Source organism: Patella vulgata, chromosome 8 (genome assembly GCF_932274485.2).
Source record: "Patella vulgata chromosome 8, xgPatVulg1.2, whole genome shotgun sequence".
NCBI lineage: Eukaryota > Metazoa > Mollusca > Gastropoda > Patellidae > Patella > Patella vulgata.
Genome location: NC_065886.2, coordinates 2,675,708 through 2,701,544, shown reverse-complemented (window position 1 = coordinate 2,701,544; position 25,837 = coordinate 2,675,708). Strand labels below are relative to the sequence as shown.

The following is a 25,837-nucleotide window of genomic DNA, read 5'->3' as shown; positions in this document are numbered from 1 at the left end:
TATAGTGACGGTTTAGTTATTGTATTACATAGTAGCAGATAGTGTTTAAAGTCGACACATCACAAATTAGGTAATTGGCTGACTAACACTATGCTGACGCGAGTCTTTAGCAATGAAAGGAAACCAGAGAACCCAGCAAAACAATACTAGATTAGGATAGCAAGTCTACTCTTTAATAGGTTTGGAGGCATTGACGGACCTTTTAAATCTGCCCCCTGACCCCTACCACACAACAAATTAAAGGACCCATATAATGGTTACATAAAGTACTGAATTAGGTTGATCTTGTGTCTTATTCCCCTTAGTGATGGGACAAGCTCAAGAACTTAAAAGGAAGTTCAACACGTACATTGTAACTGGATCAATTATTGAGGACTTGAGGGATCCTAGCACAATTACTGTACATTGTGAATGTTAGGGGAAACGTCAACTATTGGACCCAGTGGTGTAACTATGTAGGGGTTTTGTTTGAAAATCTGCATAGTTGGGAATCTCTAAATGGGAGAGGAATTTGTCGATGTAAAACGATGAAAAGTTCGTTTAGATGCACGCCAGTTTGCACAAGAGATGACCACAGATTGCGTTGTATACCAAAACCTGACAGGCCCCAACTCTTTCAACTGAAAGGTGGGTGTGATAAAATCCAGAGATATCATCAAGTTAATCGAACCTTGGACCAGGAAGTAATATCACTAACACGGATGAGAGGATTTCACCATATTGACATAATATAGTCCGCTGTCGTTTAACTTATACGGCGGGGGATTAATATCTGGTGTTTAAAACAAGGTGTAGATCTATTGATCAGTAAATAATTACAATGATCTGTGATATTATAAAAACATTTCTGTTTGTACTGATCTTAAGACAGGGCGGTAAGATATTTAAATTATTGATTCATAATTTTTAGTACATATATTCATACCGTACAAGTGTTTTGTTACTCACTATGAAGTCGTAGTGGCTCGCTGACGTGAATCACTCCTGATTTCCGGCATGGTTTTCCCTTGTCAGTGGTGTGGAACGGAAAGACAGCCAGGGACAGCTATTAGTCGATGGCATAGGACGCACTCCCGATGTTTTGTGTATACATGAGCGTGCACGTAAAAGAACCTTTGCCGCTGTCCGGGCAAGAGTTCCCTCTTTATTTCCGTCTTTATTAGCTGCATGCGTATTGGCAGAAAGTAGGACGTGTAATCCAATTTCCTTTCATGATGTTAGTCATTATACAGAAAAGAAAAATAGTCACCGTGCTCTAATCACAGATAGGGACTCTTTGTATCGATATAGTACACCAAGCCTTTGTGAAAAGTTATTCAACTATATATAAAATGTTGTAATCTTATACTATAAGATGTAGTCAACCGATTAATCGCCTCGCTTAAATACTACTCTAGTTAATATGAATTTTGTTCAGGTGTGTTTCATACATATCTGTGTTTATATATTTATGCATAAAAATCCAAATTTATGTATCCATGCAGGTGAATCATAATTCCATGACATACGACCAACCGCTGTATGGTACCATAATGACAACATGGTCAAAACAGCCATCACACCCTATAAGTTCACTTTAGGAGTTTACCTTGTACTAATTCAGACATTTTTGTCGTGAGTAAATATAATTTTCGGGACCAAAATATAGGGCCTTAAGCAAATTAGACCTGTGTTCAAATGAAGTGGGACAGGGGAAATAAGATATCATGCTTATATCGAGGGAGAAAAGGATTGCTTAAATATTATTGATAGCAGGTTTATTGTAAACACCAAGGTATGTCTTTACTAATTTCCATGTGGTACCTGACAGTCAACAACATGTGACCCAGAAGCGAGAGAAGCTTATAATGGGTGTATACTGGAGGGACCATGGTGTACCATCTTCTGAACCCACACCAGCTCAAGAGACGAAGATCTTAAACCCTGAAAAAACTAAGCGTCAAAAATTTAATAAATATGATTTTACAAATTTATAAATGTTATATTTTCCTTATAAAATTTGCCGGGCAACAGGCATATATAGTGTTTGACTTTACTTTATTACAGTTTCAAGCCAGCTGATGATAAAAGGAATTCCCAACATGGCTAATCATGGAGATGTTTATCGATTACGGTGTTCAGACACAACAGTTAGGAGATTTTGGCGATTATGGGGATTATGGGGAAAAGCCAAATTTAATAGAAATTTTAATTATAAAGTAACGGTAGATGCAGGTATTTTCCGGTGTACTGTTGATAACGACAATGACGTATATGGTTGCGAATCATCCTTAACATCAATAACTCTGATCATCAACAACATTAACATCACCAGAGATAACAACACTCACTGGTCTTGTAGAGGTATTGATGAGAAACGCAGTAACAACTACACCATATTTGTAAAAACAGGTTGGTTCTACAATGCTATGCAGCAAAATATCTTAAAACCTTATGTATATAGTAATCTGTTTGGTGCCCGTTATTCCAAGAATAAAAATATTTCGCTTGTTCTGATAGCTTATTGAATATCATAATATCCACATATCTTGTATCCGAATGCGGGTAACCTTGACATCTGTGACTAAGCGTATAATTAGTTGAGGTATCTTCCTATTTCGCCAGATACATAAAACGTGTAGAACACTGATATATTATGTGAATATACGCTGTCGTCATGGTCCGTATTTTAAGTTATGTCTAAGTTAAAAAATTATGATCAAAAGTTTCTGAATATAATCACCGCAATTAAAGCTGGTCAAAATAAATTTATAAAAAGATTTAATTTTTACTTGTTATTTATCCATTAAAATGTTTTTGATTTTGTAATGTTATGTATTAATCAGTATTTATATCAATAATAAATAAATAGTAAATAATAAGTATTTATATCAATAATAAATAAATAGTAAATAATAAGTATTTATATCAATAATAAATAAATAGTAAATAATAAGTATTTCTATCAATAATAAATAAATAGTAAATAATAAGTATTTATATCAATAATAAATAAATAGTAAATAATAAGTATTTATATCAATAATAAATAGATATTGAATAATAATAAATATCTATACCAATAATACATAAATAGTTACAACGAATACTGCAAGCTTTCAAATTAATTATAATTATCATGCATGTTACTTATCATCCTAATCTGTAATATCGTTTTCAATATGTGTGATTGTTTTATTTTCAAGTTCCATTATCGTGTAATCTGACAACAATCATTACACATACCATGAAAAACACGGGTGATAATAAAGAAGATGGTGCTGATGAGGAGGATAATGGTGATGGTAGTGGTGATGCTGGCCATGATAATGATGATGTTTCTAATAAACTGGTGTTGATTGAAGGAGATGATCTTAACTTAAATTGTTCTACCATTTCTAGGAACCAGACTACTAACATATCCTACAAATGGAAAATGTTTGGAGACAATACTCAAACCATTGAGATTCATAACCAGTCGATATACTCTAAGCCAAATATAACAAGAAGAGATGCTGGTATGTATGTGTGTACTGGATCAAGCGGGCCAGATTGTGATAAGAATGGTGTTGTCTACATTCGAGTACAATGTAAGTAGACCGTGTTGAATTGTAGTTAGTGTTGTGAGCGTGTCAAAGCATGCTTACGCGTAAAAAACCGCGGTACTGCTTCTAATATTTTAGGTAGTGTGCGGTGTTTCCGTGTAAAGCGTGCATCAACACGTGCGCATCATAAGGTCTGTTGCTGGGTCAAGTGGCATGGTTTCGATTCCCAGGTGGTTTCGAATGGACGTGATAAGGGTCGCCTGTAGAACTACGTGCGTTTTCACCGGGTCCGCCGGTTTCCTATCACTGCTTAAGACACATACGAGCAAACAAATTATTGAAAACAAAATTGAAGCATACTTTAGTCCCGAAATGACCTTTAGCTATTTTAATTACAAAACATATTTTACTACATATGGTATTAACTTCCTGGTGTTGTTATCATACACAGAACAGTTTTTTCCTATTAATTGTTTTCAGATCCCCTTAGTTTGAATATAACTGTGAACTATACATCAGAATCCATTGAACTTATTTGTCAAGTCGTGGACGGCTACCCTACTAATTTTACCATGAATAACTGGACACATTACATTGATGGCCAGTTTGTGAGAGAACTAGAGGGGGTTGTAACCGAAGATAGAGCAGCTCTTGTTTTAAATAACACCATATTAAATGAAGGAACTTATGTCTGTAATGCTAGCAATGGTATTAAAGATTTTAAAGGGACAGTTCACCAAACAGATAAAACATACATCAACATAGAAGGTAGGTTTTATTTGATATTAAGTTTCTAGTCATTAACAAACAGAACGATTTTAAAGCGGAAATTTCAAATTTTTAAGTTATATTTTTAAAATTTATTAAAATAAAGCCTTAAAATAGATGGTATCTATAAACAGTCCTACCTTGTTAAAGAATAATCCTATTAATCCTATAATTCACTATTGCCAGCTGAGAAATTGGCAAAAATATAATTTTCAACTTCAAATTTCAACGTTGAGGAAATGGCTGACCATTGTTATCAATAGCAAAACAAGGGAGGTAATTGTGTTGTTATTTCCTGTGTAAATGAGTTTTAAGTGTGAGAATGACACCTATGATCGTATAATAGTGAGTTGATAACCTATTGAGCAAAAGACATAGAAATAATTATGTTTTTACTGTTAAGTATTGAGGCAATTTTAAACTAATTTGGAACTAAGTGCCGGATAATAAATACGATACCTTCGAGAAAAAATAATCTGTTTTTCTTTTTCAGGACCACCGATGATACTAGACGTTTCCAATGCTTCTGAAGCACAGCCTGGATCAGGTGTTGAAATTAATACGACCTTTATAATTGGCGGAGATGTTCTTAACATCACGTGGTATCAACAACAACAAAACAGTTCTACTATAACTGAAATATTAGTTGATACAACATCTGAACATGCCATCAGACCAGTAAATATATATGGTACTGTAATAACGAAACACGTTACAATTATATCCGGCAGAGTAACAATTAGTGAGATGGTGGATCTAAATGTTACTGTAACTGTATGTAATGAGTATGGTTGTACTGATTTTTACCAACACATAACAGTCTCACCAAAAATAGCTTTACCAACAGGAACGCCCGATCCTGGAAAAGGTATTTTTGCTGTTCACACATTTTAATAACGATATCTGATTTACTATCAAAATATCCAAATTTGTTCAAGCTAACTAACCGTTATAGGAATTCAATTACGATGAAAATACAAAAGATAAAAGCATAATAACAGCTTTACGATGCAGCAGTTTTATTTAACTGTACAATTGTGTGTAACGGGGATTTGTATTTTTCTTTTGCTTCTATATCATTATCGTCGTTGCTACAAATCCTATAACCCACATCACGTAAATTGAATGAAATTAAATGTTTTAGTCTGATTATCAGGACAATTTCATATCGATGATTCAGTATTTCATTGTAATTGTGTCGCGTACGTTCCGCTACGAACTCAAATTTGAAGTATAGTTACTGTTGAAGTTGTACTTTTCTTCAATCTTATCTGTTACACTGCTGATATTCGTCCGATCGTTTATATCATTACAGTGTCACTAACTATAACTACAACTGTATCAATACTTTCATAGTCCTCATAATCACTATGTGTATTCCTCTGTTGTGAAACGTTGCAGTGTCATAAACTAATATATGCAGGGATTGTATCCATACAAGGTATTCTAGTAATAATAGACAATAATTGATTCCAGCTACAGGAATGTTGTATTTGAAATTAAGAAAACTAACAGTTTGTAAATGCACATGTTACAGTGAGTGGTAATAGTCTAGTATCATCAAATGAAGAGTTGCCAGTCAACGTTCCCATGATAGCAGGAGGAGTAGTTGGTGCTGTTGTTCTGATAGGTTTAATTGTTTTGATAATAGTCTTGGTTAGACGAAGATCTAACAATAAAAACAGTAAGTTTAGATTTACTCTATTATCTATCTACTACAGCAAATGTCTCAATCTTTCTCAATCCTTTTTGATGTGGAGAGGCAGGCAGATATATTTTTTTCTCAAGGTTTGCAGAACCTACAGAGGTCCGGAGATTTTTGAGAATTTTAGTTTAAACAATATTTTATTCAATAAACTGAAATGGATTGAACAACAGGCAAATGCCTATATAAGTTCTCTCCAAACATATAAAATAGTTTAATCTTATGTTTACAATAAACAGTGTTGGACACATGTGTAGGTAGTGAGTTACAAAACATATATACATTTCTTGGAGTGTACTGTTTGAGAATTTTCACATAGATATCAACACTAACATACCCTATATTATATTCCGTCTTCATTAGCCCAGGTTAGGAGCAGAACAGTAGGACGTTAAACCCCATTTCATTTGATTTCATTTCATTTCCCTATATTATACACTGTTTGAAAACTGAATCATATATCTTTTAAAATTGTGACCAAATAATCCTGGGTCCAGTCTTGCTTCATAGATTTTAATACACCACCAGGAAATGATTCTTTCTGAATATATACGGTTAATGCTTGCTGTCCATATGTAACTATAAATACCTATAGAAACCAGTCACTGTAGTTGTCCAGTCAATTTAAAATATATCATAGATGTTTTTGTTATGTCGTTCCATCAATTGTTGATTTTTGATATCAAAATGTCACCTTTTTTTTACAGAAAGTGCTGGAACTGCCAGGTCAGTCTGTATATCTTATCTGTGTATTCACTATTTATTCAATGAGTAAGACGTTAGAACAGAAAGTACAGGAAAGCACCAACGTACAGTCGTTCGGATTGGGCAAAACCCTGCAATTGCGTATACACATTGGCATGTACATAAAAGATCCGTTTGTATTTGGAATTCGATATAAGAGTAGACCGTAGCGTCGCTGTCCCGGCCAATTTCCCCCCTATAGCACACTGTATGGCGTATATCCGTCTTCATAAATCAGTCAGAGCAGAACAATAGGCCATTAGGACCCATTTCATATACCATAGGCAATACATTCATCTGACGACATCTAATCATACTGGGTCTATACATTCATCTGACGACATCTAATAATACTGGGTCTATACATTCATCTGACGACATCTAATCATACTGGGTCTATACATTCATCTGACGACATCTAATCATACTGGGTCTATACATTCATCTGACGACATCTAATCATACTGGGTCTACTTTGATTCTGGTTAATCAGATACACTGCTTTATCTTTTATTTCAGACAAAATCAACCAGACAGCTTCCGGTACAGGAATCCTACGTATGACACAAGTCCAGGCCAGCGTAAGTTTATTATATCATGAAACACGGGGGCTTTTTTTTATCGTTTCTAGTCAATACATCGTTTCTAGTCAATACTTTTTGTTAGTAATTCTAGGCATTTTGGGTAAAACAATCGATCAATGTTGGGAAAATGTCACATCATCCATCTAGTCTATAGTTTATTGGTTTATATTTATTTAATTTGGAGAATTTTAATATAATTGTTGACTTATATCTTTCAGCAACAAATGACCAGTTTTTATATGGTAATGATAACTTGGTGAAAAATCAGCAACAGATTAGAGACAATCAGACTATGGGTAAAACAAGAATTTATGTTATATTCTAAGGGAGATAACACTGTGATGTTGATGTCGTCGACTTAGCAACAAATAACTTTTATAAATGAAAATATACGACAGAAACGGATCAAAGTCGTCATTTTATATACATAATGTTTATTACTCAGTTAAATTGTGAGTAATTAGGCAGTAGTCATTAGGTGTTAAACGGTGACTATTGTGTTTACACCAGTAATGACATCTTACACACGTGTTAATTAATGACTACTGTATAATTTCTAACCTTTTTCTCTACATACTTAAACATTAGTTTATACACTTTTATGAATTAATGACGGCATTAGTAAAAGACTTAGGTTCATAAGTCAACGGTATCAGCTTACCAGTGTAGCGGACTTCTTGTCTTAGAAAACCTTGGCTTCAACGTTATTTATGTTTTAATTACATAATATATATCCAAAAAGAACCTATAATGTGACAATTCTCTGATGAAGATCTTTTTCAAAGAAACTGTCCATTTGTTACTATGCGCACTGTCAAGCGCATGCACCATATCCCAGTGTGGAAGAACTCGCACATATGATTGTAAATTGACGTGTAGCTTAACGGCCACACAACTGACACTAATCATACGTCTGAAAACACAACGATTCAATCGGTCAGTAATTAGCCCAAACTGTGACCTCGAACTATGACACCATTGCTTGCAGAATAGCCGCTAACATATCTAGGCAGATTTCGGCTCCCAATATATTTGCTCTGTGACTAAGGGCTAAATTTAACCAGATTATCAAATTATCAAAGACAGGGCGAGATCCACTATATATGGTATTTTTTTTTAAAACGGTGTAATGACTGACTTACGCCTCAAAATTATGAATATTCAAAACAAATTGGAAAAAAATTGGAATTCAAATCATTTCTTTGATCAAACCGATTTGCCACTCAAAAATACAGCATTTAATCTACTTATGTAAGATAATAAACAAACAATTTATGAGAAATAATGATATATATTTTATTTAGTTATCAGGAATAATGATATATCAGAAATAATGATTTATCAGAAATAATGACTAGTTATCAGAAAAAAATGATTTCAGAAATATTGATCTAAATATTTTGTTGCTGTTGATGTTGTTTATTTCTATGATATAATGATCTATATTTTGTTGTTTATTTATCAGAAATACTAGAGAATGAACTGTATATTAGTGCTGATGATGATCCTACACCAGATAAAGTTGATCACAGAGATAATAATCAAATGGGTATGTTATAATATATTCTAAAACATACTCAATAATATTCAGTAAAGATACATTAGAGGGTTTCATCTTAAAATATTTAATACAAATCAGACATACTGACCCCATAGTGAGTATTCCTCTCAAACAGATTATAGTTATAGTTCGAGCTGTAACAAATACATACTAAGAACATTTTTGCACCTGGAAATGGCCGCCATTTTATTACTCTTGTCGTTGTTCTAAGAGGGAGACGCTCGTCGAAAAGACTAAAACTCCACCAATTTAAGTACGGTCTACATGGAACTTGGCATGTTAGTTCTTTCGACAATTTTATTGTGCCTTGATTGGTGGATATTGATTTTTGATATGATGTCACAACACCAAGATGGCTGCCGTGACGTCCCAATCGGTTCCTGCGTACGCGCGTTCTCTGTGACCTTTCAAAGAGATATTATTCTTATAGAGTTATATACTGTATCAAATACAGTTTTAAGACTATTAATTACATGTTTATCTGTTTATTGACTAGAAATAATGGAGAACGACCTATATATCAGCGCTGAAGATGAAACGAATCCAAGTAGAACCGGACTACAGGATGGTGAAATGGGTAAATTTGCCTTCTTTATGTTTGATATTCCGTATTAGCTACATGTATATTCAATTATTTAGATTTAACAAATGTCATTTACAAAGTAATTTAGAAGATTAAAAGAATAACAACCTAGAGCAGATGAGACTTGCATATCCATGTTTGCTCATCAGATAGACATGGGGGGGGGGGGTGGAGATGCAGTTGGTGGTGGGAGGTCTAACATAGGGCCTATTAATTCGGTTACATCAGATTATTTAGTAGTGGAAGGAACCCAGAAACCCCATAGAGGTTAGACAAGCGACGGCACCCTTGCCACGTACCATGGTCCTCATATTCTCTGATTCCGGTAATTTTCTCGCCCGTCTCCCCATCATAGTCTAAGATTTCGACGTTTCTTCATCATATTCCCACATCTCGCCAATACACTACCACTAACTTTGGAGACAATTTCATCCCAGGTCTTCCAAACCATATTCCCAGATTCCTACAATTGCCTCTCATGCATCCCCACTCAATTCCCACGTCTTGCCACCATACCCCCCCCCCCCCCACACACACACACACATTTCGGTATGTATAGCCCAGAATATATGTTACGTAACATTTAACTAACGGCCAATAATACATAGCTGACTACGGTTGACGTAAGACATGTTGGTTTCTGGAACGTCCGGCCCTTACCTAATAATTTTAGGTCTTCCATCAACCTTCCGTGGACTTATTTTATTTTACAAGTAATAACTAAGTATACTGTCACAGCTGTCTGTATTAAATATGTTTTGTATTGTTTTTGTTTTAGAAATACTTGAGAATGATCTGTATATACCTGCTGAAATAGATACTCGTATATTTTAAGGTGAGAATTAATCTTCTATTTATAGAATGTATTCATTAATTTATTCAAATTAAGTAATATTTAACGAATAGACGCCAAGACTTAATATCATGATAACAGTACAATATCTGGAGGAAGAATCTCTGATAGAGTTGAAGCAAGTTGAGTCTCTATTACAAGTTGGTGTGATACAGTCGTTGCATTAAAAACATTGTGATAAACACCTGAATCCTACTGGATAAATCCAAGATAGAGCACCAAAATGTGGTCCGTAGATGTAAATAATTGACCTCTATATATCCTATAATTAGAAAGTTGAACTCTATAATATATTTTATAATTTATTGTAGATAATAAACAGAATCGCACTGAATAAATACGAGATAGAACGCCAATATGAGACCAATACCACATCTGATCAACTCAGTTTAATTTATTTATGTAGATTTTAAATTGTTCACGCCATCTTTAACAAAATTGACGGCAGTCCGGGGGAACAAATAGTCAGATAGAAAATTTACATCTCAGCCAGTGTGTTTGTTCATGATAATTTTAGTGGTCATTACATGCAAATCTATGGAAGATATGTAACTATGTTAAACTACTTTTGACATTTAGCTTTAATTCTATCACGTCACACGGTCACACATCCCATGCAGTGTGTTATGAGGGAACCATTGCTTAGACAGCAGCGTGTCCACCTATTTCACCGAAGTTCAACTCCAGGCTTCATGGATGTGCATGCCAAAGGTAAGCGGATTTACCTCATTTCGCCGTCCCATTCGAACGATTTGGTGCCTTTTCTTGCCAAACCATCTATACTGGACCAGTAACCAGCCAATACAATCTTCAAGAACGTTCCCTGGTTACTGAGGCTTATTTTTTTCCCCGCACCCCCCATTTTTTTTGTCATTTTATACATGCATCAGTTCATTTATATCCCATTTATTAAACTTTATTTTTCAATGTTTTATATTCTCTTTATCACCTCTTCACTTATTTTATATAGAGCTTTACGATATAATTCATCTGACTTTACTTATATTACTTATAAATTATTTATTATTGTATATACTATTTCGCAATCTTGTTTGTATTAAATAATGTCTATCATTTCTATGTATGGAAAGGGCTTTTCTAAGTTTTTGGAACTTGTGCTCAATCCTTTTGATATTTGTCAATAAAATATGTTTAAACAGAGTGAGTCATCGTGGCGTGGTTTCTCTTTAGTTGGTTGGGTGGACGATCATAAAGTCTGTCATTAAATACTTTATACCACTTCTGATTCAAGAATATACAAAGCCATCATATTTTGTGAAAATTTCATTGATCATACATTAATAAAACTTACACTTATTTTTACATTTTTTAAAATAATTTTTCATATCTATATCACATTTTTAAATACCTTTTTAAATCTGTATCAATGTTGTTAATAATTTTTTATATCAATTTTTAAATAACCTTTGAAATCTATATCAATGTTGTTAAGAAAGAACTTTTATATCAATGTTTTAAATAACTTTATAAATCTATATCAGTGTTGTTAATAAGTTTTTATATTAATTTTTTTAAAACATTTTATAATTATATCAATGTTTTAGATAACTTTTTTAAATCAATTTTTTAAATACCTTTTTATATCAATTTTTAAATAGCTTTTTATATCAATTTTTTTAGATAACTTTTTATATCAATTATTTTAAATTACTTTTCATATAAATGAATGTATTTTATATCAATTTTATTTTATTTCCAATATTTGTGCCCCCCCCCCCAGTGTTACGGGCCTGGACGGTTTTCTTATCCTTTTACTAGAACAGACGAAGGCTAATTGAATTTACATTTTCTATCAGATTTCCTGACGACCAACCCACTTTCTATAACTTTATAAGGTTATTGTGTCATGTTGGCTTCTTTGTCATTTAAAAGATTAAAGTCTCTAACTCAATATCATCTAAAGTCTTCGACATTGAATACACGAATTATTTGTCAATTTAAATCAACATTGATGTTGTGGTCTAAAGGGGAAAAGATGGGCCTCTGATATCCAATATTTAAGACAAAATAAACATTAATGGTACAAGAATCGTGTACCATAATGCGTTTCAGCGCCATTTGTAACAAGGGACTCGAAGAACGAGGCTAGACATATTCCACTAGTTATGTCAAACGGTGACATCATATTCTTATTTGGAGAGCATGCGCAATAAATACTTTCGATGTTGACTGAAATAACCAGACGCTAGAGATTGCCATTCGATTGAGACTGGCGTATTTCGCCGAACGTAGCTGATTTGAAATTGAGAGTAAAAACGGAAACGATTTAATGTCAATCAGTTTATATACATTCACATGACATTATTATATGCGTTGCGACCCATTTGTATCAATTTCTAGATCCCAAATATTAGCCATTTAGCTCCTTTAAGATCAGCGGAAACAAATGTTACAGGATTAAACACTTATGCATATATTGACATGCATTTCGTTTCTCGGCACGTTAGTTGGGTCGCCGAAGTTAGTGCCGAAACCTACAGCATAGAACTAATGCTAATGAAGACGGGCATACGCCATACAGTGCTCTATGAGGGACATTGTGCCCGGACAGCGGCACTACGGCCTACTTTTATATCGAATTCCATCTGTCAAGGGATCTTTTACGTGCATGTCAATGTGTAGATGGAAACTTAGTTTTTCATATAATCCGAACCTCTAGACAGCTGTCCTTGTCAGACCCTTCGTCCTGCACCACTGACAAGAGGGAAACACGCCGAAAAATCACGATGAATTTTCTCGGCCAACACCGGGATAGAACCCGTGACCTCCGGGTTAGGGAGATAACGTCTTTCTCATTGAACGACCGTGACTCGTGGGGGGGGGGGGAGAATGCTGTATCATAAGGCCTATCATTGAGTCAACTGGCATGGTTTAGAATCCCCGGTTGTACGTGACAAGAAGTAGGGTCGCCTGTCCAACCTTGTGGGTTTTCTCCGGGTCCTCCGGTTTCCTCCCACTGCTAAAGACTCCTACGCGCGAGTGAATGGTTGAAATAAAATTAAACCATAAGTTATTCCCGAAATGACCTAGTTTGTGTCGAGTGGATGTTAAGGCCATCCCTCTCTCTCCACCGTGACTTCCAAATCTGACAGGACATTTTTCCAAAACTGGATAATGGGTTTAGGCTCGTTCTTCCTGTCAGGTATGGTATGGATCGATCAGATCTGGAGAATTCAATGTTATAATCGGTTCGTAACACGGCTAGATCCAGGCTCCAACTGACAAACATATGTCTAGCAATGTAGCTGGCTAATCACTGTATCTCCCCTGGAATGCCAAATATATGAAACTGGGTGCAGCTAATACGTCAAGTGACGGCTCTTCTGTCTCGGGCAAAGTTCTCAACAACGCGACTTACGACGCTCTTCAACCAACCAATGATGCGAGAATTTACGACACAAATGTACGAGAGAGAGAGAGAGAAAAGGGGTTTAACGTCCACTCAACACAAACTAGATCATTTCGGGACTAATATATGGTTTAATTTTATTTCAATAATTCGCTTGTGCGTAGGGGTCTTTAGCAGTGGGAGGAAACCGGAGGATCCGGGGAAAACCCACGAGGTTAGACAGGCGACCCTACTGCTTGTCACTTACAACCGGGGATTCGAAATCACGCCAGTTGACTCAATGACAGGCCTGATGATACAGCGCGCCCGTGCTAACCATTCGGTCATCCAACCCCCAGTCTGAAGTAGTGTTTGGTTATTGGAGCCCGTTTACGTAGACTGTATAAAATTACGCCGATTTTATGTCTATATATCATAGAGCCCTGTACATAAGAACAAGGAAACTTTTTAATTATTGATGGGTTGTATATCTGTATCTGTACCGTATTAAATGACTATATACAAACGTTAGTTATCCGGAGTTTAAACTGAAGATGACGTAATTGCCATTTTTAGATGTTCCCATATCAGTATATTATTTTTAATTTAACTGATTTAACTCAATTATTAACGTGTTTTATACACGTCCTTAGGAGATTGGGCAAACTATTAGGTTTCAGGCCGTTCTCATAATATGTGCTTGTTTTTAATTTTGTTTTCTAATCTTTTTTTGGAAGGGGGTGGGTGGGGGGGGGGAAGGGGCGGATGAAGCTATTTATATACATAAACTACTATAAACTTATACTTGCTTTTTCATTTTAAATATTTACTTGTAAAGAAATAATATGATTTTTTTTTTAAAAGTTTAATAATTAAATGATATATGTTTTGGTGTTCCAACAAGTTTTTCCTGACGTACCATCCAACAAAATGTCATTGATATCCAGTTAGTGTTTCTATTGCTAACAATGATAAATTTCTGACTCAACCAAGTGGGTGTTTCCTGCGGATTTATAGAGGTGTCTATTTCAGTCACATCTAAATAATTAATATCCTCATACTGAATTCATAAAATAAAGCCAAATGCGAACAATCCAAACCATTAGACAAAATTCCAAGTCCTAAAAAAACGTAAAGGCAAAATAGTGTAATGCAGCAAATGGACTGTTCACCGTGTATAAAATACATGACAATTCATCAACTGTATGTGTATCGGTAGGCACGTACTGGACGGTCAATGTCTATATCCCTATTGGGGCTTATCATTCAACCATTATACATTTATACCAAGATAGTTAACTCATCATTACTGTAATTGTGGTGTAATAAATCACTATCTACTGTTAAATAAGAATAAAGAAACAAGACTCAGTTTTTCATTTGTTAAACCTGACAGCTGTTGTTGTGGCCAAATAGTCGTGCGATTTGGGTCATTAGATATGTCGTTAAATCCAGTGGCGTGGTTTCGATCCCATGTTTTTACATATAGGATCGTCTGACCGACCTCGTTGGTTATCTCCTGATCCTCCGGCCTCCTCTCAAACACGGCTAAAGACTCATAGGCATCAGCGAATTATTGAAATAATATTGTATCATGTGTAAGTCCAGAAATGACCCCAGTTTGTGTCGTATCAACGTTAAATCATCTCTCTCTCTCTCTCTCTCTCTCTCTCTCTCTGTAGATGAATCATCTGGTTTAATGGCTATCGTCCGTATCGTGTTCACCAGGATGCATCTATTTAATTATATGCATTATGTCATGTATAAATTAGTTATCAATATAAATATCCAAGCTCCTGAACTAAATAAAACATTGGACCATACTCGCAACCACAGCTAATAAATAAAAAAAAAATCCTAAACAGTTGAGAGACCCCATGTGGATGGATTGTGAGGTTATAAGCAACAGAGTTTTCTAACTGATGTTTCAATCTGACATCGCGTATACAAAGTAATCTTTTTTTCAAGTGTTGCTGGTCAGCACAGGTCGGTTGACCCTAATACCACTTAATAAGTGTATTGGTTTTTATAAGTGTACGATATATTATGTTAATTATTTTGTAGTTTAATAGGTGTTATTGAGTCGCCTGAATAAATACAGCTATATTTAATGTACAATGGATGCTACAATGATATATTGGGGTCAGCATGTCAGTTTCTAACTGCTTTCATTGATGATTTCCTCAATAAGTATTATATATCCGCTATTGTACTACATACTACGAGATAGTATGAGTATATTATGCTACATACTAGCAGATAGTATTTAAAGTCGACACAGCGCAAATAAGGTAATTTTTCTGACCACAACTTATACACACGCGGGTCCTTGGCAATAGAAGGAAACCGGGGAACCCGATTTAACCCTATTAATCCGATTCATTAAGTTAGGCGGATGATCCGACTCATTAAGATGTTTGCGATCGAAACCACGATACTTGAGTCATTGATGGGCATTTTAATCCGCACCACCGCCCCCCTCCCACACACGCAACAAATTCGAGCCATATTATTCTCCTAGACACGTACAATGCAACTGGATCAATTATCGAGGAATTGCTGCGGCCAAGCACTTTTACTGTATATCGTGCAGGGGAAGAGTCAACTATTGGACCCAGTGGTATAACTATGTATGGGTTTTGTTTGAAAATCTGCTTCCAATGTGTATTCCAATAAATTGGCATACTTTCCTTGTCAACCTGACAGGCCCCGACCCTTTCAACTGAAGGTCGGCATGATAAAATCCCGAATCATAGCTACTTTAAACATTTATTATCTGCAAGTTAGTCTAGCCGCGTACCAGGAAGTAATACCAGTAACTAGAATGAATATTTCACCATATTGACATAATATAGTCCGCTGTCGTCTAACTTACATGACAGGATTAATAGCTGATGTTTAAAACAAGGGTTACATCGATTGTCCAGTAAATAAATATAACAACCAGTGGATAAAGAAAGATATTGTCCAGTAAATACATACAATGATCTGTGATATTATAAAAACAGTTCTGTTTATACTGATCTTAAGACAAGAAGGTAAGATATTTAAATATTACTTTCATCATATCATCGTATTATTAGTAAATATTTTCATACCGTACAATCGTATTGTTACTCACTATGGGGTCGCGGTGGCTCAGTGAGTAAGATGTTGGTTTGCCAACCTGGAGGTTGCGGGACAGACGGCCTACCAAGGACAACTGTCTAGTCTTTAGGATGGGATGAAAACCCGAGGTCCCGTGTACACATTGGCGTGCACATAAAAGAACCTTTGACAGTTGGGCATTACACCCGTCGGTGCAGAAAAGTAGGACATTAAACCCCATTTCTTTTAATTTCGTTACTCAGTAGACAGAAGGAAATCTCGAATGAAGAGTCAAGAGTCAATGTACCCCGATCTCTGATCACAGACAGCGACTGTGTGTATCAATATAGTTAATTCGAAAATAACAAAGTGATTCAACTATTTTTGAAATGTGGTATTTTGTATAAGATGTAATTAACCTGTTAACCATTACTATAGTTACTATTTGATATTCAGTCGGTTTGCCGCTTATTCCATGACACACAATAAACTAACACTGAAGTGTGCTACCATGATGACACCATGACAAAAGTTCAATGGTGGAGTACACATATAGCTGACAAACAGCCACGTTTGGTTACTTCTACTTGGAGTTTTCCTTGCAAGGCGAATTTTTTGTTGTAGCTTAGTTGTGGAATCGATGGGTATTTAATTTGATGTATGAGTTTTGTGAATATTTTGAGGCCGAAGTTGCCACATGTTGCTCCCTCTGTAGCAATCCAACGCTCAATCCAACGCAAATATGCGAAATAGGTCATCAATGCAGAATAACGAGAATGAACATTAAACAAAATGGAGAAACTCTGTGGTGATTTGTGACCATCAACCCATTTAATCTCATTTACCACCAGCAGTCAGTTGTGGTATGTACTATCAGATATACCGTAACAGTACAAATACAAAAAATATCCCAGAAAATATTTGCATATATGATGTGCAGCGCAATGTATTTGTTACAGTGAAAACAAATGAATCGGAAAATCCGTTCAATATATCTCAAACATACATTCTTTTACCATGTTATTATTACTAAAAACAACCTTCAAAGAAGAAAAGGCTTATACTAAAAAAGATAATTGAATTAGTATTACTATATTTACCATAAGATAATAAAGATGGCGTTGTGAGATCAATAGAAACCAATATAAAATTGGACGATTTGATTAATGTTCTGACTAAAATTGTTTTTATAAAAGTACTTTCATTGTGTTTAACATTCCGTTATTTTGACATGATGGGACTTAATAATTAGGCCAGTGTCCAAAGACGTAAGATCATGAGCCTACGGAGAACAAAACTGTCGTGAACAAATATTTATAGCTTGATTAATGTGAGTTAACACATTTAAGCTCTAAAAACGAATAAATTCGGGTTTGTGCGTTCAAAACAAGTATTGGTTTCATAATAATTTTTATTATCGCGTCAGGAATTGCTTGACAACATACTTTCTTATATATAACTTTATTTTAGTTACGACAGGGCTTACACTAAACGGAATTCCCGATAGTGCTACGCATGGTGGTCTGTATCGTTTACAGTGTTCAAGTTCATGGCTACTGAAACAAGCCGATTTCTATCGAGATGATTCTTATGTTGCCATGGTTGTACGAAGCAAGTGGTGGAGACTTTACTCTTGTAAACTAAAGGGTGACGGTGCTGTATATCGTTGTGAAGCATCCCCAACAACAAAAACCCTGATAATCAAGACAATAAACAGTACAAGAGACAACAACACTCGCTGGACTTGTAGAGATAGCGATTGGGAATACAGTAACACCTATCCTATTGTTGTAAAAACAGGTATGTTTACAATATTTCAATCATTCTGATAAACTCCGAGTTTGAATGTAGCTATAGTTTTGTGTTATATTGAATATAGTGTACATAATTCTTTATTATGTTCTATTTCTGTACATGTTAATGTTTAGAGGGAGTTATTTGCTTGTGTCCCAATCTTAAAATTCAATATAAAAAAATTCCAGTCGTTTCCCACATCTGAATTGTGATTAACAACAGGCATCATCCGCTTTCGTCAGATACATAAAGCTGATATGAAATGGAATGAAATGAAATGGGGTTTAACATCCTGCTGTTCTGCGAAAACTTTGATGCATGTGACTAGATGATAGTTCTCCGAATTTTACCGGGCACAGATTATCGAATTCATGGCTTCACTGCAACAAAATCAATAACTACCATCATGGCTCGAATTTTGGAATGCATCTGTTTATGAATATTAACTCCGTAATTAAGATTAAATAGTCGTCAATTACGATGTCATGCAAAATACATATTGATTGTATAACAATACAATATATGACTTGTACTTATTATTTCTCAATACAATTGTAAATGAACCACGAAGAAAAACTCTGATGATATGCGATTCTTTACCATCCCAAGTATTCTTCTGATTTCGAATTTTATGGTTGAAAAATTATTTGTTTTTTAAACATCCTGATCTCAACATTTCATATATAAATCTTTCAAATAAAATATAATTATTTTATATTAATTTGTAATAGCATCCTCATATATAATAAGGTTTTCAATATGTGGGGTCTTTTCCTTTTCAAGTTCCAGTATCGTGTACACTGACAACAACCAGCATACATACCATGAAGAACACAGGTAATATAGATGTTGTTAATGGTGTTGATGGTGGTGATGATGATGATGACAATGTTTATAGTGGTGGTGATGGGAATGATGTTTCTAAAATATTGGAGTTAAACGAAGGAGATGATATTAACTTAAATTGTTCTACAAGGTCTAGTAGCCCGACTACTAACATATTCTACAAATGGGAAATATCTGGAGACAATAGTCAGAGTAGATTGATTAATAATCAGCCGATATACTCTAAGCCCAATATAACAAGAAGAGATGCTGGTATGTATGTGTGTACTGGAACCAGCGGACCGGATTGTGATAGCAATGGTGTTGTCCACGTTCGAGTACAATGTAAGTAGACCGTGTTGAATTGCAGTCAGTCTCGTGAGCGAGGCAAGGCATCGTTACGCGTAGTGGGTGGTGTTTACATACAAAGCTTGCATTAATAAGACAGTTGTAATAGGAGGAACATATGGTGGTGGGGAGAGGAATGGGGGTGGTGGGAGTGACGAGTGGCGGGTATTATTCTTTTAATTATAAGATATGCAGTGCCCAATACATCGCGCGATGACACTGCAATATCAATAGCTGCAGAAAAGAAAAAAGATTTACAAAATACTTTCATTATTTTTCAACCCTCGCTTACAAAATTACTCCAACAGGGCTGAGTATTGTTCAGATATAGCCTTTGACAGTAATCATATAACTCGAGTATATATATCCTTGATTTAAGTCATTATGGGTTATATTTTGAATAACACTTTGTATTTTCTAGATTCACATTTATAGATGTCAATGCCACTTTGTAGTTCTGGATTCACCTATATAAATGTCAATGTCACTTTGTATTTCTAGCTTCACATATTTTACATGTATTTTCAATTTGTATTTTTAGATCCTCTTAGTTTAACTATCACTGTTAATGATACATCAGAAGCCGTTGAACTGATTTGTCGAGTAGTTGACGGCTACTCTACTAATTTTACCATGAATAACTGGACACATTACATTGATGGGCAGTTTGTGAGAGAACTAGAGGGAGTGGTAACAGAAGATAGAACAGCTCTATGTTTAAATAACACCATATTAAATGAAGGAACTTATGTATGTAATGCTAGTAATGGTATTAAAGATTTTAAAGGTTCAGTTCATCAAACAGATGAAACATACATCAACAAAGAAGGTAGGTTTTATTTGATACTGAGTTTCGTGTCATTAAGAAACAGAACGGATTTAAGTCTGTAAAGGATTGGGGAAATTTTAAAATAATTTGCAGCTTGATTTCTACTGAAGTAAAATGACCGTGTCGGATAATTGATACGATATCTTCGCGAAACAATAATCTGTTTTCGTCTTTCAGCACCGCCGATGGTACTAGAAGTTTCCAATGGTTCTGAGGCACGTCTTGGATCAGAAGTTGAAATTAAAGCAACGTTTATAATTGGTGGAGACGTATATAACACCACGTGGTATCAACAACAACAAAATAGTTCTGACATGGCTGAAATATCAGTTGCTACAAAATTTGAACATGGAATCAGACCAGTAAATATATATGGTACTTTAATAAATAAAAACGTTACCACTATATCAGGCAATGTAACAATTAATAAGATGGCGGATCTATCTGTTACTGTAACTGTATGTACTCCGTATGGTTGTACAGATTCTTACCAACACATAACAGCCTTACCAGAAATGACTTCACCAACCGTATCGACCGTTGCTAGTAAAGGTATTTTTGCTGTTAACACATTTTAATAACGTATCAAAATATCCAGATTCGTTCAAGCTAACCAACTGTTATAAGAATTAAATTAAGATGACAATACAAAAGATAAAAGCATAATAACACCTTTACGATGAAGCAGCTTTAGCTGTACAATGGTGTGTAACGGGGATTTGTATTTTTCTTTTGCTTCTATATCATTGACGTCGTTGGCGATTTACATTCACATCGACAACCACTCCCATAACCTACATCACGTAAATTGAATGAAATTAAAGGTCTGATTATCAGGACAATTTCATATCGATGATGCAGATTCGTACCAAAACACGTAACAGGTAACTTATGCATATTTTAGATGCATTATGGGGGGCCTGACAAGGACAGTGCCTAGCCGCTCAGATTGTACGAAAACCACGGTCTACGCTGGAACTCATGACAGTTGGAATTCAACTGTTGCCCTGGCAAACTGTCTTTATAGTATGGCATAATCGCGTATTCATTAGCCCGGTTGGTGCAGAAAAGTAGACGCTAAACCTGATTTCATTCATTCATTATTTATAGGTGATGCAAGAAAGGTGTACGAGACATTGTATTCATATATGTCAAGTAATGAGTCTAGATAAATAATTTCCTAAACTAAACTAACAGTTTATGATTTGATACATTTTACAGTCAGTAGTAATAGTCCAATATTATCAAATGATGGGTTGCCAGTCAACGTTCCCATGATAGCAGGAGGAGTAGTTGGTGCTGTTTTTTTGATAGGTTTAGTTATTTTGATAATAGTCTTGGTTAGAAGACGATCCATCAATAAAAACTGTAAGTTCCTACTTTCGTTACTCCATTTTATATACCGAAGAAATCAATCATTTTATTCACTTAGACTTAAGAATATTTTGCATTACCATTATTGGCTTTTTATTTCGAAATCTAGAATTGATTCAAACAGTTTAAACATACCTTTTGTACTAGGTTTTGTTTATTGATTTTTAAAGGGTGGTGATTTGTAATGGATTGAAATACGGTCGCCATTCAATAATTTAATTCAAATTTAAAAATCGATGATGAAGACTTTGTTTATTATTCTAACAATGGTAGCAGTGAAAATGGAGACTAGTCTATTCTTGTAAAAACTTTCCCCATTCATTACTTCGCTAAGAATGAAGTAATTTGAATGAATATTTGAATATATTGCCTTTTCATTATCTTTTTAAAAACCTATTATAGCGTGATGGGTCGACTCCATATCTAATCTTACATGATACATTTTAAGTGTTAGATAACGAATTTGAGTAAATTGAATCATCCATCTTCATTAGCACAGCCGGGGCAGAATAGTAAGACGTTAAACCGCATGTCATTTCATTTCGTTCCATAATGGCGATCGGCGGCTTGACGTGAACAATGGTGACCATAAATTGACTGTTTATGTAATAGTATTTACTAATATGATGGCTGCTATAAATTGCAATTAGACAACTGAATACAAATTCCAGAAATCGTGGGGTACAGACCATGTGCTATTACACTAATTTGTCATTTAGGATTTTAGTACTGTATCTTATTTATTTATCTGTTTACAGTGAATTCTGAATCAACACGGTTAGTTTTATTTATCCATAATTTGATTATTTTCTATTTGCCTTTAGGTTAATTCTTTAAAAAGCATGAATACAGCCAACTAAACATCACAATTTTATCAAACATGAATACAAATAACTAAACATAACATATTTAAAAAGCATAACTAACCTATAAATCTTATAAAACATGAATACAGCTAACTAACACATAAATCTTTATAAAGCATGAATACAGCCAACTAAACAAGACAACTTTATAAACACGAATACAGCTAACTAACCCATTAATCTTTATAACGTATGCATACAGCTAACTAACCCATCAATCCTTATAAAACATGATTACAGGGGACTAAACTATACATCTTTATAAAACATGATTACAGAGGACTAAACTATAAATCTTTATAAAGCATGAATACAACTAACTAGAACACAAATCTTTATATTGACATGGTCCTAAACCTTGCCATAAATGTTAGTCATATTTGCTTTCAGATTAATGTCTCTAACTGTGACATAAAAGTGGTACTTTCTTGTGTTTCAGGCAAAATACCCCGAGCAGTATCGAACATAAGAATCCCACGTTTGAGCCAGCCCAAGACGACAGTAAGTATAGCATAATTCACATTATTTCGCTCTTTACTGATTTAATGACTGGGGACCCGCGTTGACTCTGTGAGTAAGACGTTGGCTTTCTAACCAGGAGGTCTCGGGTCCGCTCAAGGTATTTTCCGACGCGGATTCTCCTTGTCAGCGGTGGGAGCTGAACAAGGACAGTGTCTGGTCGGTCGGATGGGGCGAAAAACCCAGCTCCCGCATCAGTATACACAATAAAGAACCTTTGGCAGTTGGAATTTGAAATAAGATTAGGCCGCAGCGTCGCTGTCTAGACATTATCTCCCTATTGCACACTGTATGGCGTTGACACAGCTTCCTTGATCCAGTCAGTGTAGAAATATGTAACGATTAACACCATTACATTTCATTTCTTATTTAATGAACAGTAGATTTTCTTACAAACTGACGTAGTTCACCGGAGATTGCCGGAAATCACCGAAGTGTTATTTCCACTTTAAATGTTATTATGTTCAGTGTATAATATGGTCATATTGTAATCAGTCAATCTATATTACATGTATTTACAGTCGACCAGTTATATGGCAATAGACAAGTTATACAAAATAAACAACAGATGAAACGACAACAGAATATGGGTAAAAAGAAATAAATATTTCATTAACTATTCATAAAACAAAATACTCGAAGTTCTGGCTTCGTTATTTTAAGGGATAGGAATAGGTACGTTATTGTTCTATTGTTCTATTCCTATTCTTGGAGTAGGCGTGGTTCGTGGAGGAGTGCGAGGTAGACAAAATAACCAACATGGTAATCAGTTAAAATTGAAATATTCTGACACAATCTGTTTCATAGCTGTAATATAAAAGCCTCTGTACATGATGACTGACCTTTAAGGATACACCCAACATCACACTATGTGTGACGTGTAGTAAATGGTTTGGGGATTTGTGCTAAAGAACACATATGTATAATAATATTATGGCCTTGGTTAATTATTCTCCATTCTCAAAATATTAGCTATGAAGATTTGAAAGAGATAACACCATGTAGAAATTCATTAGGGGAGACCGTTGAGGTCCAAGTGTCAACATCTGGGTTGAGGAATAGAGAGAATGACTTTATTATAAGCTATCCTTGTATCCTATGTATCGGAGCTCAATATAAAACTGTAATCAAGAAACATTTGTATTTGTTGCTCCTATTAATCATACTATTTAAGATGCGATATATTCAATCACAAGTGAGGCTGTCATTAATGTGGAATGTCAGAATAACATTTAAAGATACGTCCTAACCAGTTAAAGAATTACAAATGCAACCACACCAAATAGGAAATATGACGTCACAATTCCTAGACGGCGTCGCTGACATGCTGCTCTGTTCCTGGTCCATTTCTTTATTTACCAGAAATAATGATCTATATTTTGTTGTTGTTTATTTATCAGAAATAATGATCTATATTTTGTTGTTGTTTATTTATAAGAAATAATGATCTATATTTTGTTGTTGTTTATTTATCAGAAATAATGGAGAATGATCTGTATATTAGTGCTGATGATGATCCTACACCAGATAAAGTTGATCACAGAGATAATAATCAAATGGGTAACATAAGTGATTTCTATACTGTAAATCGCATTCTAATTAGTTTTGAAAATATGTTCTTAGCCCTTAAGAACTGTGTCATCGTCCTAATACCCAACCGATTGGAACCTTTACAATCATTGTATCATTTAGCAAATGTTACCCTGAACATATTGAAGTTTTGGCTAGATATAGCTTAAAGATACATTATGTAAGATTTAGATAAAGAGCTAACCATTCTTGCTATAATAGTTCGAAAATAGATAATGTAAAATGAATAATTTGAAAATTTCATTCAAATTAGACGTCTCGCTCCTCCATTTTTAGCTTAAATCAAAATATGGCTGAACTATTCTAATCTATGCAATCGAGAGTTGATTATTGCCTGGATAAGTTAAAGTAGCTAAGTCTCTAACTCAATATCAGCCAAAGTCTTACACGTTGAAAGCACGAATTATTTGTTAATTCAAATCAACATTGATGTTGTAATCTTACCGGGAAAAGGTAGGCTTCTGATATCCAATATTTAAGACAAAATAAACATTTTACCATTTGTACACGAATCGTGCATCATAATGCGTTTCAACGTCATTTGTAACAAGTGAGTTGCGTCCCTTTAAGTGTTAAATAATTAGAATACAAAATGAAATGAAATGGGGTTTAACGTCCTACTGTTCTGCTCCGAACTGGGCTAATGAAGACGGGCATACACCATACAGTGTGCTATGAGTGAAATTGTGCCCGGGCAGCGGCACTATCGCCTACTCTTATATCGAATTCCAACTGCCAGGGGATCTTTTACGTGCATTCCAATATATACACGGGACCTCGGTTTTTCGTCTCATCCGAAGGACTAGACACCTGTCCTTATCAGCCCCTCCGTCCTGCATCCCTGATAAGGGGGAACCACGCCGGAAAATCTCGATGAACTTTCTCGGCCAATGCAGGGATCGAACACCCGACCTCCAGGCTAGCGAGCCAGCGT

The 25,837-nt window shown here is 35.0% G+C and overlaps 1 protein-coding gene across 3 annotated transcripts in view; it reads left to right on the top strand.

Moving 5' to 3' along the window:
• Positions 1-61: 61 nt before the first annotated feature.
• Positions 62-25,837, top strand: part of LOC126829842 (uncharacterized) — a 32,985-nt gene continuing 7,209 nt past the window's right edge. The window contains exons 1-13 of one of the 3 annotated variants that reach the window (XM_050559982.2): positions 69-875; positions 2,047-2,391; positions 3,186-3,569; positions 4,005-4,292; positions 4,786-5,160; positions 5,830-5,976; positions 6,705-6,723; positions 7,261-7,322; positions 7,544-7,621; positions 8,791-8,874; positions 9,383-9,463; positions 10,248-10,304; positions 10,634-12,019. In XM_050559982.2, coding sequence (XP_050415939.2) covers positions 821-875; positions 2,047-2,391; positions 3,186-3,569; positions 4,005-4,292; positions 4,786-5,160; positions 5,830-5,976; positions 6,705-6,723; positions 7,261-7,322; positions 7,544-7,621; positions 8,791-8,874; positions 9,383-9,463; positions 10,248-10,303 — 1,974 coding nt within the window. In that variant the 5' untranslated portion in view covers positions 69-820 and the 3' untranslated portion in view covers position 10,304; positions 10,634-12,019. Of the gene's footprint in view, positions 876-2,046; positions 2,392-3,185; positions 3,570-4,004; positions 4,293-4,785; positions 5,161-5,829; positions 5,977-6,704; positions 6,724-7,260; positions 7,323-7,543; positions 7,622-8,790; positions 8,875-9,382; positions 9,464-10,247; positions 10,305-10,633; positions 12,020-24,789; positions 24,874-25,837 lie in introns of those variants that run through there. The other 2 variants (XM_056103047.1, XM_056103046.1) reach the window with 2 other exon arrangements.